The sequence below is a fragment of the Barbus barbus genome (assembly GCF_936440315.1).
Source record: "Barbus barbus genome assembly, chromosome: 6".
NCBI classification, from domain to species: domain Eukaryota; kingdom Metazoa; phylum Chordata; class Actinopteri; order Cypriniformes; family Cyprinidae; genus Barbus; species Barbus barbus.
The window spans coordinates 32,180,024-32,192,132 of NC_136734.1; the positions used below are offsets into that span (position 1 = coordinate 32,180,024).

At 36.8% G+C, this 12,109-nt stretch overlaps 1 protein-coding gene across 2 annotated transcripts in view; it reads right to left on the reverse strand.

The window, feature by feature from the left end:
• The window catches only part of LOC306871964 (serine/threonine-protein phosphatase 2B catalytic subunit gamma isoform-like), a 35,990-nt gene that overhangs the window by 10,578 nt on the left and 13,303 nt on the right, over positions 1–12,109 (reverse strand). For both annotated transcript variants that reach the window (XM_079420255.1, XM_079420254.1), the window contains exons 4-6: positions 8,459–8,570; positions 990–1,135; positions 745–884 (exon numbers count right to left, since the gene is read on the reverse strand). In XM_079420255.1, coding sequence (XP_079276381.1) covers positions 745–884; positions 990–1,135; positions 8,459–8,570 — 398 coding nt within the window. The remainder of the gene's footprint in view (positions 1–744; positions 885–989; positions 1,136–8,458; positions 8,571–12,109) is intronic.

The following is a 12,109-nucleotide window of genomic DNA, read 5'->3' on the forward strand; positions in this document are numbered from 1 at the left end:
TCTATATACACCCAGAACGAAACCAGCTGGGTAACACAGATCAGGTTATTTCCAGGAGTCGCTGCAAATAAGACAGGATGTCCACACTGGCTCACAGATGCCCGAATGACTCAGACGTTTATGAGCAAGTACAAAAAAAGTAAAAGAAAAAGGTTTTACAACGTTTCAATCAGCTTTTTTCCTCAATACGCAAGCGAAGCGTATTGCTTAAACCTCAATACGCTAAGTGTTTATAGTCCTAATTAATTAGTCCTAATATAGTTCTAATATAGTCCTAACCTGATAAAAGTAACTGATTACTCATGCAAACATTGCATATCTACATGCATATAGGCTACATATTATATACAAGCTACATTCAACCCGTGATTTTTGTTTGCATAAATTACCAAAATATGAATTAATACAAAATATCAAGATTTAAAAAGCAAAAAAACAAACAAACATACAAGAGAAATGTTATATGAAAATGAACTGACTTGTAAACTTTTTTTAATGACTTATTTTTGCTCCATTTCAATAGTCTTATGTATACACAAACAAGAACAGAATACACAAATGATGCATAAAACAGTTATTATTACAAGTATAATTATAATAGAATTATAAACAATTTACTACACTGATTTGTTATGTGTGGAAAAAAAAAGAAAATTATTATTACTGTTATTATGTGGTTGTATAAATGTCCTTTTCTCAAAAATCTGGGAGAGCTACCCAATGAATAAAGCTTTGCTTCAGTACCTGAAGAAATAGGAGCAGCCTCTGACTGAGTTGTGGTTAAAGTGTTCTGCTGTCTTCTCACTGCCGTAGTCCTCTCCCGGGTCAGCCCAGATCAAATCACACATAGGCCCAAATGCTGGGGGCTCCTTAAACCTGTCTAACTGCAAAATACAGCGTACAGACAAAGAAAGAAAAAGGCATGAACACATCTTGTTTTATAATAAAAAAAAAGCTAAGGAAAGGACAGGACATAAACAGATGCTTACTTTCCTAATGTCATCTAAGCAGTTGATTTCTGGTGAGAGGCCACCGTGTACGCAGAGGAACTGCTGGTTTAGAAGAGCTGCAAGAGGCAAGCAGTCGAAGGCCTCCATACATGCGTCATAAACCCTCTCTGAATACTTTATTTTACCTGTGAGGAAACAAAGACAGACAAACACGACTATATTAGAGTTAAGAACACTGAAGTCAAGAAAAACCCAGACTAATTTCTCCTTCCATCAGCATTTCACTGAAGATCAGATATGATTCATTGAGCTGCACTGTTGCATTTATTTCATGAAATAATTAATAATGATACACAGATTGAACTTGAAGCAATCAAGAACTCAAACCTTTCAACAACAAATTACAAAGTCATTTATATGGTAGTATATCTCTCATTAAGTAACATGTTTATCAAAGGTTTACCTTGACATCTGAACAAATAATTGATTAAAGAAATACAGGTAGGGATCATAGGCTATTTACGATATCCCCACCACTTATTGCCATGGAAATAACTTATGAAATAACTTATAAGATAAGGATGTCTAAATAATGTGTCTAAAGCGTGAATATCTGAGTAGAATGTTCAGTTCACTGGTTTTTGATTCAGTTAAAAAGCAAAATGATTCAATTTGGTTTCCATAAGCAATTCAATTTAAACAAATGTTTTATGCTCACAAAGGCTATTTATTTAAAAACATAGTAAAACTTTATTATTATTATTTTTACAATTTATTAATTTATATATATTTTAAAATGTAATTTATTCCTGTGATGGCTCAATAAACAGTTGTGCTGCTTACTATTTTTTTGTGGAATAAAATTTTATTCTAGAACTGTATGATCATTATAAAGTTCAAAAGAACAGTATGTATTTGAAATAGTCATGTTTGGTAACATACTTTTTTTTTTTTTACATAAATCATCCTTGGTAAAAATAACAATTAATTTTTTAAAAACATTTTACTGCCCCCCACAACAAAGAATTTGAGGCGGTACTTTAAAACATATCCCAGTACATTGCTTGCTAAAAATTTATGTTATTAATGAATTTATCAAATCAAGCAACTCCATGTGCTGCTGACATACAGACCTGATCTTCAAATCAGTACATACATACACTTTATTTAGTAAAAGTCATCATAATCAAGACCATGCAAAATGATTTGTTCATAATAATATTCCATGAAGTCACAACCAGCACGTCTGTATACAGGCAGACAGTAATAACTATACCTAAAGCGACAAAACCTGCCACCAACCAGACACAAAAGCAGCAGGGACTATTCAATTAAATTCAAATGAGCCTAATTAGTGCAATGCGAATCCTTAATTCAGCTGCTGATTAAGCTTATTAATACTTTAGTATCTGAAGTAGTCTCATTAGTCTTGTCTTCTGGTTTCCACTATATACAGCTGGGTTATTCACCAAACCGTATTACGCATTCGCTCCTCGAGCGAGGTCTCATGGAGAGCACTTGGGCTTCCACTGAACATTCAGTCACGAAACCACTTCCATCTTTGTTATGCAGAGCACAATAGCAATGCTATTGTACGAGCTTAATTGCAAACAGTGCTCATTTCAAGCACAATAGACTAGTACCACTGACCCATACAAAACCAAAATTAGGGATTTAATCAGACCTTCAAAAGAACCTTCATTTAAATTTCATTTGGATTTTACCAAGAAGCAAAAGCATAATATACTATAGCATAATGCAATGTGCTATAGTATACAGTGCTATTACATTAGCAAAGACGATACACATGGCCAGGATAACTAGGGGTGTGCGATATGACGATTTTTGATCGTGGACGATAAAAATGTCTCCACGATCTGCTTTTGAAGAAATATCGTAGTATCGCGCTACCGCGCACATTGTCAAATACAGTTCTGGCACCGCCGTCTCTATATACTGTACAACACGACATACAGCAGTAGAGTTACTCAGACAGGACACTGCACTTATTCGCGATCGCAAAAGTACATTATTTGCATACAAGCCTTGCTGGTTAAATGTTTAATTCGCGCGCTGGTCTGACGTGCGCTTGTTCTGAGCGCATACACCTGAAGCATGCGCACTAAAACGCCTGTCTAACAGCGCCTGATTACTCAACTAAGTTATATTTTGCGCTAATACTGTCAAAACACACAAGATTTACATACAGACTGAGTTGGTTATCTCTAAAATGAAAGTAAATAGTTAAGAGAGAAACGGATGCGTGCCTGTACTGTATATTAGATGCGTGCAGCTCTTAAAGGGACAGGACACTAAACATGCTGTCGACTGTCATTAAAGGGATAGTTCACCCTAAAATTGAATTTCTGTCATTATTTACTCAGTGGAAAACCAAACAGTTGCTGGTCTACATTGACTTTGATAGTAGGAAAGAAAAATCCTATGGAAGTCACTGAGGACCAGCAACTGATTGGTTTTCCACCTTCTTCAAAATGGCATTTATAAATGTTCAGCAGAAGAAAGAAACTCATTCCGGTTTAAAACAACTTTTGAGTAAATGATGATATAAAAATACAACATTATGACAGAATTGACAGACAGATGACAGAATATTAATTTGTGGGGGAACTATTCATTTAACGTTAACAAAACAACAAAACACAAAGAGAAAAATCCCTCACTATTCTTGACTGAAAAACTTTAATACAGTTGCTTTAGGAATCAGTCTATCTAGTGTTTTATTTTTATATTTGTTCATTCAATTTCATTGAATGCTCTGCTAAATACACCTATTGTACCTGGAAATAAAGCACTGTTTGTTTTATTTGTATATTATGTGTATTTGTAATGTGTATCTTTGTTCTTATTTTTTAATAAGAAAAATAAAATAATGACAAAGATTTTTTATCTTCACCCACTTTGGCCTAAATATCTGCCATGCATCTTTGTCTTTCTAGTTTGGCTGTAATGCTCAGACAACTTGTAAAACCAAAATAGTAAAACTAACAAAGAATCGGGATAAAAATCGTGAATCGTGATATTTCTATAAAAAATCGTGATATGATATTTTTCCCATATCGCCCACCCCTAAGGATAACCTTATGAAAAAAGTATTGAACATGCTTCTTGTAGTGTACTTTTAAAGATACATTTTAAAAGTACACTTAAAAAAAACTGTACTTGCAGATAACAATATTAATGAAATAAAATATATAATGTTTTAACAATAAAATATAACATTTTAATCTTATACCATCTTATATCTATAGGTCCATCTTATATATACAAGGTCCCCCTGCTCAAGCCAGCACATGTCAGGGCCCATCTGAAGTTTGCCAAAGACCATCTGGATGATCCAGAGGAGGCATGGGAGAAGGTCATGTGGTCAGATGAGACCAAAATATAACTTTTTGGTATAAATCGCAGTGTTTGGAGGAAGAAGAAGAATTAGTACAATCCCAAGAACGCCATCCCAACCGTGAAGCATGGGGGTGGAAACATCATGCTTTGGGGTGCTTTTCTGTAAAGGGGACAAGACGTCTGCAGCGTATCGACGGGAGGATGGATGGGGCCATGTATCGCGAGATTTTGGGCAACAACCTCCTTCCCCTCAGTAAGAGCATTGAAGATGGGTCGTGGTTGGGTCTTCCAGCATGACAATGACCCCAAACACACAGCAAGGGCAACTAAGGAGTGGCTCCGTAAGAAGCATTTCAAGGTCCTGGAGTGGCCTAGCCAGTCTCCAGACCTGAACACAATAGAAAATCTATGGAGGGAGCTGAAACTCCGTGTTGCCCAGCGACAGCCCCAAAACCTGAAAGATCTGGAGAAGACCTGTATGGAGGAGTGGGCCAAAATCCCTGCTGCAGCGTGTGCAAACCTGGTCAAGAACTACAGGAAACGTCTGACCTCTGTAATTGTAAACAAAGGTTTCTGTACCAAATATTAAGTTCTATTTTTCTATTGTATCAAATACTTATTTCATGCAATAAAATGGAAATTAATTATTAAAAAATCATACAATGTGATTTTCTGGATTTTGTTTTTTATATTCTGTCTCTCACAGTTGAGGTGTACCTACAATGAAAATTACAGATCTCTCCATTCTTTGTAAGTAGGAAAACTTGAAAAATCGGCAGTGTATCAAATACTTATTTGCCCCACTGTACAAGGTTGACATTTTGTAGCTAAACATCAGAAACTCTGTATTTTACTAATTACAAACCTATAAATAAAACAAAGATGTCTCACTAGTTAATGCTAGCACACTAGCTGATATATTCCATATGACAAGTGTTTTAAAATTAAATAAAGTGACTGTTGCTGCTATGACATAAAGGGCAGAAGGGTATGGACACTTCAGGTGTTAAGAGCTGAAAATAAGTCCTGGTTAGTCATGTGATCTCCTAGCAGTGGCTTTAGAAATCCTGTAATAACCTCCTGGCAGATGGGTTCTGGGCTCAGTAGATGCAAACCCGGTTCGACCACATCAGACGAGAGAGACGAAATCCCTGTGTAGAAATATTTTTTGGGATAAAAAAATATGTCTCCATATTTGTAAGCAACAGGAGCATGAATAAACCCAAGCTAGAAAAGCAGCTAAACAGCTTCTTGCGTCTCTATCCGGGCCGGTCATGCTGCATTGAATTAAGGTTTTAAATAAATTATTGTAAACGAATGCTAATGAGAGGCTTCAAAATGAAAAGACATTACGCTCTCATAAATCAGAAGAGCTAATGCCGCGTACAGTGTACAACGGCTCATCAGGTTTGTCTCTTTGTGAGCCAGATGAGCCCCATCCACTTCACTATGCAGCATACTAATAACTCACACCTGGACACTTTCTGTCTGCTCTACAACCCTTACTCTAATAGAGCTATCTGTTAGCCTGTTTTCTCACAGGGACAAAGTGCTGTTTGCAGAAAACCCGTAAAACAAAGACAGCGCCTCTTTATGAACCCTCTCTCACAGCAGTGGGAATATTCTTTCAGTCTTAAAAAGGCTGTTATAGATCTTAGGGAGAGCAGAGACCCATTGCAGACAGTGAGGGACATGAGTCTTAAAATGAAAATTACCTCATGATTTACCCTCTAGCCATTCTAGGTGAATGGACAGATCTTTTCCTCACACAAACTAGAGATGCACCGATTTCCGTTTTTTTTTTGTTCTTTTTTTAAGTGTGACCTGCCGATACCGATATTTTTGCTGATTCCCATTTCTTTCTAAAAACTATAATTGACAGCATATACAACCAAAAATCTATATTTGTAAAAAAAAAATATTTACATAATTCAGAATTATTAAACATTGCAATTCCCCCAATCTGGACAAAGTTACAGATGTTCTCTCAAAATAAAGTGCTCTGTGATTAGAAAAGAGATAGACACAACAACTAACTAAAAATGAGTTGCTGTATACAACAGAACAGATGTCATTTCCCACTGTTTCTTAAAATGTAATTTTTTCACTTATTAAATGTTTCATCTTTCAGGTCAAATTCTTACATTGTTTCAATTAACTGTGGAGCTGCCACCATTCAAATGAAATCAGTATCAACACACTCCATCTTTCCACTGCAGGAAACACAGAAGCTGCATCTGAAGCGGCATTAGATGCATTTACACAGACCTTGCTTGATGAAGCTGAGGTGTCATCAATGCATTTACACTGCAAAATTTCAAATGCATAAAGTATTTTATAAGATTGTTTTAAATATTTTTAAAACATACAAATAAGAAATGTTGGGGAAAATGCAATGATAGATTTAAATATGAAACCAAACCAGTAGGTGTCGGCAAATGACTGTTTGAATAAGTGAGTCATTTAGTCTTTCATCCAACAGATTCGTTCAAACCGCTGATTCATTCAGAAACGGGGCAAGTGACTACTGCCTTTATGAATGGGTTACTGAATCATTGACTCACTTGATTCATTCAAAAATGTGGATTCATTCAGTAAGGAAACACCGCTGTTGCTTGGAGACACAAAAATAGTTCTGCTGTGGCTTTGATTGGAACTATTTTCATTAGTGAAATTGAGCAAAAACAGTCAATATTGTGTTTAAAATGTAAGTCACTTAATTTGAACTACTATTGTATAAAATTACATAGCAATCATGTTGAAATATTTTGGTCATGTAGTGTTGCGTAGCTAAATCATATAGTATACATGTCTTTTTTTGTTTATTTGTTTTTTTCCTACCGCAGTATGCATCGATAACTTTCTGTGAGTGCTGTTGCGCTCATTGGTTTTGATTTCTGCACGAGTCTCTCTCACACACTCACTCAGGCTGCGCAAGTCTCATCTGGCACGAAATAAATACATTATCATTCCGGTCCCTGGCCAGTTGATCTGTGCATCTCTAACATAAACACTTCGCTTTATTTCAAAAGGCCTTTATAAATATGCTGTGCAATTCATAGTGAAGTGCGGCACTGTGTTATTTTGCACATGAGCATCTCATGATCTGTTTTTTTTTGTTTGTTTTTGTGTCTCGGAACAACTCATTTCACAATTAATGCCGTCTCTACCTCCATCTCTGAATGTGTTCTAAGTTTGGGTGGATTACAACATGCACCAAACATCTTCCAAAACTGAGAAGTGCTTATAAACAAAAAAGAAGCTTCAAGGCTCCTGCAGCCAAACACATTGATGGTTTAACGTTTGAAAAAGAAATGATCAAATGTCTGAATTTTAGTTTCAGATCTATCTTTTGGTAATAATAATATTCATAAATAATGATAATTATTATCATAGTCATTGATATATAAAATCACAAAAATGCAGGCCAAATTATGCAGCACTAAAAACAAGCACAGCAGCAAACCTGGCTGGAACTATTTTTAAAAATACATTTTAAATTGCATTTTTTATCACAAAAACTATGAGGAAGATTGCTAAATTTGATCCAAAACTGTCAGCAATGGCACCAACAGGCAGTGACCATATTGTGTGATTCTGACATGCTGAGAGATTGAAACAGTAAATATGTTCCAGCCAAACTTGACGTAATAATACATTTCACAGCGTGAGCAGCTGCCTTATGTAGTTTTAACCCACATTAAGAAAAACAAGGTATTCAATTCATTTAAACAAGTATTACTATTTTGCTAAAATGGTTCTCTCAGGCAGTAACATAAGTAAGACCACACTGACCCTCCAACTCAAACAAAACTGCACTGATGTGACATTAGCCACAGGCAAAGCAGTAAAAGAAAGTTATAGTCACCACTAGCAGTTGGCTCAGTATAAAAACCTGCACCAGTTACATCAAGTAAATACGAAACACTACAAAATAGAGTCCGCTCTATAAGGCAAATCAATTTTGAACCCTTAACTGCAGGAGAAATGTTATACTGTTTGCACGGTAAATGAAAGTGCTAGCTGGTGACAGCTGGCTGAAAATGCAGCTTTTCTGACATCAAAGAGAGATCAGTGAAAGCTGAGGAAAAGCCAACACATCACTTAGCTCTCAGCACTCCTAGATGCTTCATTCCCACAGCACTCACATTCCTGTTTGAAGGTGAAGTATTCTGTGAGGTGCCGACACTCATGGTTGCCTCTGAGGAGGAAGAGGGTGTTGGGGTGGTTGATCTTCAATGTCCACAGGAACAGCACACACTAAAGAGAGAGAGAAAGAGAGACTTACAATCCTGAAGATACTTGACTATTAATGTCAGTCAGCACTGCTATGAGAGGTAGAGCCCTGCACGGGCCTCAAATTTAGGCCCTAGCCCGGCCCCGGCCCGAGATGCTCAGGCCCTACCCCGGCCCGTGTCCGATAGCTTATCAGAATTACCGACCGGAGTCCAACCCGACCCCATCTTTTTTTTTTTCCCCTTCTCCCAAAACAGCTCATGTTTCAGCTATTAAAATTGTTCAGTTTTGTATGTAATGGCAAAGTGATTATGTTTCGTTTGTTTTTTTTAAGGTAATTTAGACAATATTTTTTTGTTCGTTAAACAAGTTTTTTCTTTCTTAAAGTAACGACCAAGCGGCCAGCGGCAAACCGGCAGGTTGATATAGCATGTTTGATAAATTTAGCCTTCTCAAATCATCACGACTTGTCTAAAATAACATCTATAGATATACTAAAACAGTTTAAGCATATAACAATGTTTAAACGTTTAACCTAGATAAATGTGCGCTGTATCCAGTAGTTTGTGTGGAGAGTGGAAGCTAAAGCACAGGACATGGAGGCACCAGCGCAATCAATTGCATTTTTTTTCAAATGGAAACAACTTCAAATAGGCCTACACCGTAATTTTTGCTCATAAATGTAAGAGTAATACATCATTCGGAACTTTAAAGTGTCTACTTTTATTTGTGTGCACTCACAATATCAACAAAACGTTCTTTTATAAAAAGAAAAAAAAGAAAATGCGTTTTTTGTGCCGTCTTGATCGGGAGCGCTTGAATTCACAAAAATGAACCGAAAGTCAGCGAATACATGCCTCACTGACATGATAAATCTATAGAAAGCTTTAAATTATTACTTGACGAAATAAATCAAATCGAAAACAAAAACTCTTTCATAATGATCATAATCCGTGAAGATGCACGTCTCTAAAGGCGCGTCTAATGAGGAGACGGCGAGTCAGGATCATCATCTTCATCTTTGCGACACTGACACAGAAAACACTAGTTTATTAGTAAATAATTCAAATATCTTCTTACTATTTCCCCCGGACACATTCATGGTAATTACTTTTGCCGGGGCTTTACGGCAAGCTTTGGTGCATGTATTTGAACGCAGATCTCATCATCTGCACTGACTGCCGCCGGACACTAAACACCGTTGAGCAGCTCACGGCAGCACGGATTCGCATTGTTTCCACCAGGGCGGCAATTTTTCTCCATCACTAATTGATGGATGTCTAAAATATAAAATTAAGGAGAAGCCTAAAACAGGCCCAAGGCCCGGCCCGCGTCTGAACTATGACGTGAAAATTGGGGATGTAAAAAAGTCGGGCCGAAATGCAGGGCTTTTGAGAGGAAAAGGAAGAGTGGTCTCAGTTTTTTTACATCAATAAACAGGGGAAAACATCCCATTTTAATCCTTTTTTGATGCCTTGAATAAAAAGTGAGGTCTCTTTATTCAAATAACTACGCAAAGGAAAAAACTGTAATTATTATTGCATTTGAAGTTTTTTTTTTTTTTTACTTTATGCCTTATAAGTTTCAAAGGCTATATACACAAAAAGCTAAAAAGTAACAAGATTTAAAGGAATAGTTCATCCAAAAATGAAAACGTACCTACCCTCAGGCCATCCAAGATGTAGATGTGTTTGTTTCTTCATCATAACAGATTTTGAAAAATTTGATAGAGCCGTTTCTTACAAATATGCAGCTTTTCACTTCACAAAATGTTGAAGTGCCCCTATTATGGGTTATGAAAGGTTCATGTTTTGGTTTTGAGAATCCCCAACAACAGGTTGGGGGAAAAACACAAGGTCAAAAAACACTTTTATTTTCTTATAATATGCATTTATTTTTACCTTATTTGCTCAACGACTCCCAAACGATTTGCTCAACGATTCATTTTTCCAAACCCCTCCTTTGCTTGATGCTAATCTATGGTTATTGGTCCGATTGGTCGAGTTCATTTAAAGCAGAGCGCAGTGCTGCTTTGTGTACAGCCGTTACCGGGGGGCTCCAAAAGCAGCACCTAGTGGCAACAAGTGGGCAGGCAATATGCTAATGTTTCATGATGACGTCAAAATGAAACGGCTTAAGATTCATTTTAAAAACAACTCGTTTCAATGATTCAGAGTCGACTCTTTCTTTTGAGAGACAAGTTTATTTAAAAAAATATAAACTATATACAATCTTCCAATTTCATATTTGATAAAACAAAATTCCAATAATTTCCCCAGGAGAAACCCTTTTAAAAATGTTGATAAGGGTCATTTCTGAGGTCAAGAAAAATGTTTCCTAGTATCATTTATAGCAGGACACTAATGAAACATTTTACAGTAAGGCGAGATTTACCAAAAAAACAAACAAACAAACAAAAACAAAGTAAATCGTTATTTTGCATTTAAAGAAAATTTGACTGTTTTTAATGCCCAATGGCAAGATTATTGCACAATCAGTGTCCTTTCACTGTTTGGTGCTCAACAGATGGCCAGCTGGGTGCATGAAGGACTGCAAAAGTGGGAGTGAATGGTCACATGGTAATTATTTCCAATGACACATTATTCTAAACAACAGGTTTGTTTGGTTCATTTACACATCTAAAATTGACACTAAAGTACAGAGCGTGTTTAGCAGCAAACAACACAAAGCCTTGGCAATACACTGATCGTTTGAGTGAGATGCCTGATCTTCTGTACAGTACAGAGTACATGCACACTCTTTTCAGCCTCATTAAAATCCATTTTTCTTAATCCTGCCATCTAATTTGAATGCAATATCCCAGACACCACTCAATGTGGGGAGAACAGGACACCAAGGTAACCAAGGACGACAGATGTGCATTTAAATGACATGTGAAATAATAGACATGGGGGAGGGTGCGAGCGGGCATGCAACAGCGCCGAGAGCTGCGACCTGAGCCTACGCAAGAGGAATAATGAGCTGAAAATTGCAGGTAATAGTGGCCATGAGAAGAGGACCTGAGCATAGGCTATTACTGCTGAATGGCAGATGACACCGAGAAAGACACAGAGAGGAACCTGTTTTTTTTTTTTTTTTTACGTTTACATGGCGCTTCAGGTTACAGAAAACTTCATCTGAGAAGTTGTTACAGTCAACAAGAGACTTCTTAAAAACATTTCAACAATCGTTCAGACCCCAAATGAACATTAGTGTAAATACATACATATACATACGCATAATAGGGCTGGACGATTAATCAAAAAGTAATCGAAACCGAAATTCAGAACCTCTAACTGACGTCATTTTCCCACGTCGGTTATTTTGGGACTTTAATCCTGTTAATACATTCCCCAGGGTTGCCAGGTCCACAAAACAAGCACGATTGCTATTCAAAACTGGACCAAAACTAGCCCAATCGCGTTTTTGCACTGGAGTTTTCACCTCTGTCAGGTGTCCCCTTTATCAAAATCGCATTAAGGGCGATTGCTTTAGTTAAAAAAATGGACTAAAAAACAACTCACAGCAGCAGCCCAAACTGGCAACCCTGACTTTCCCCTTAA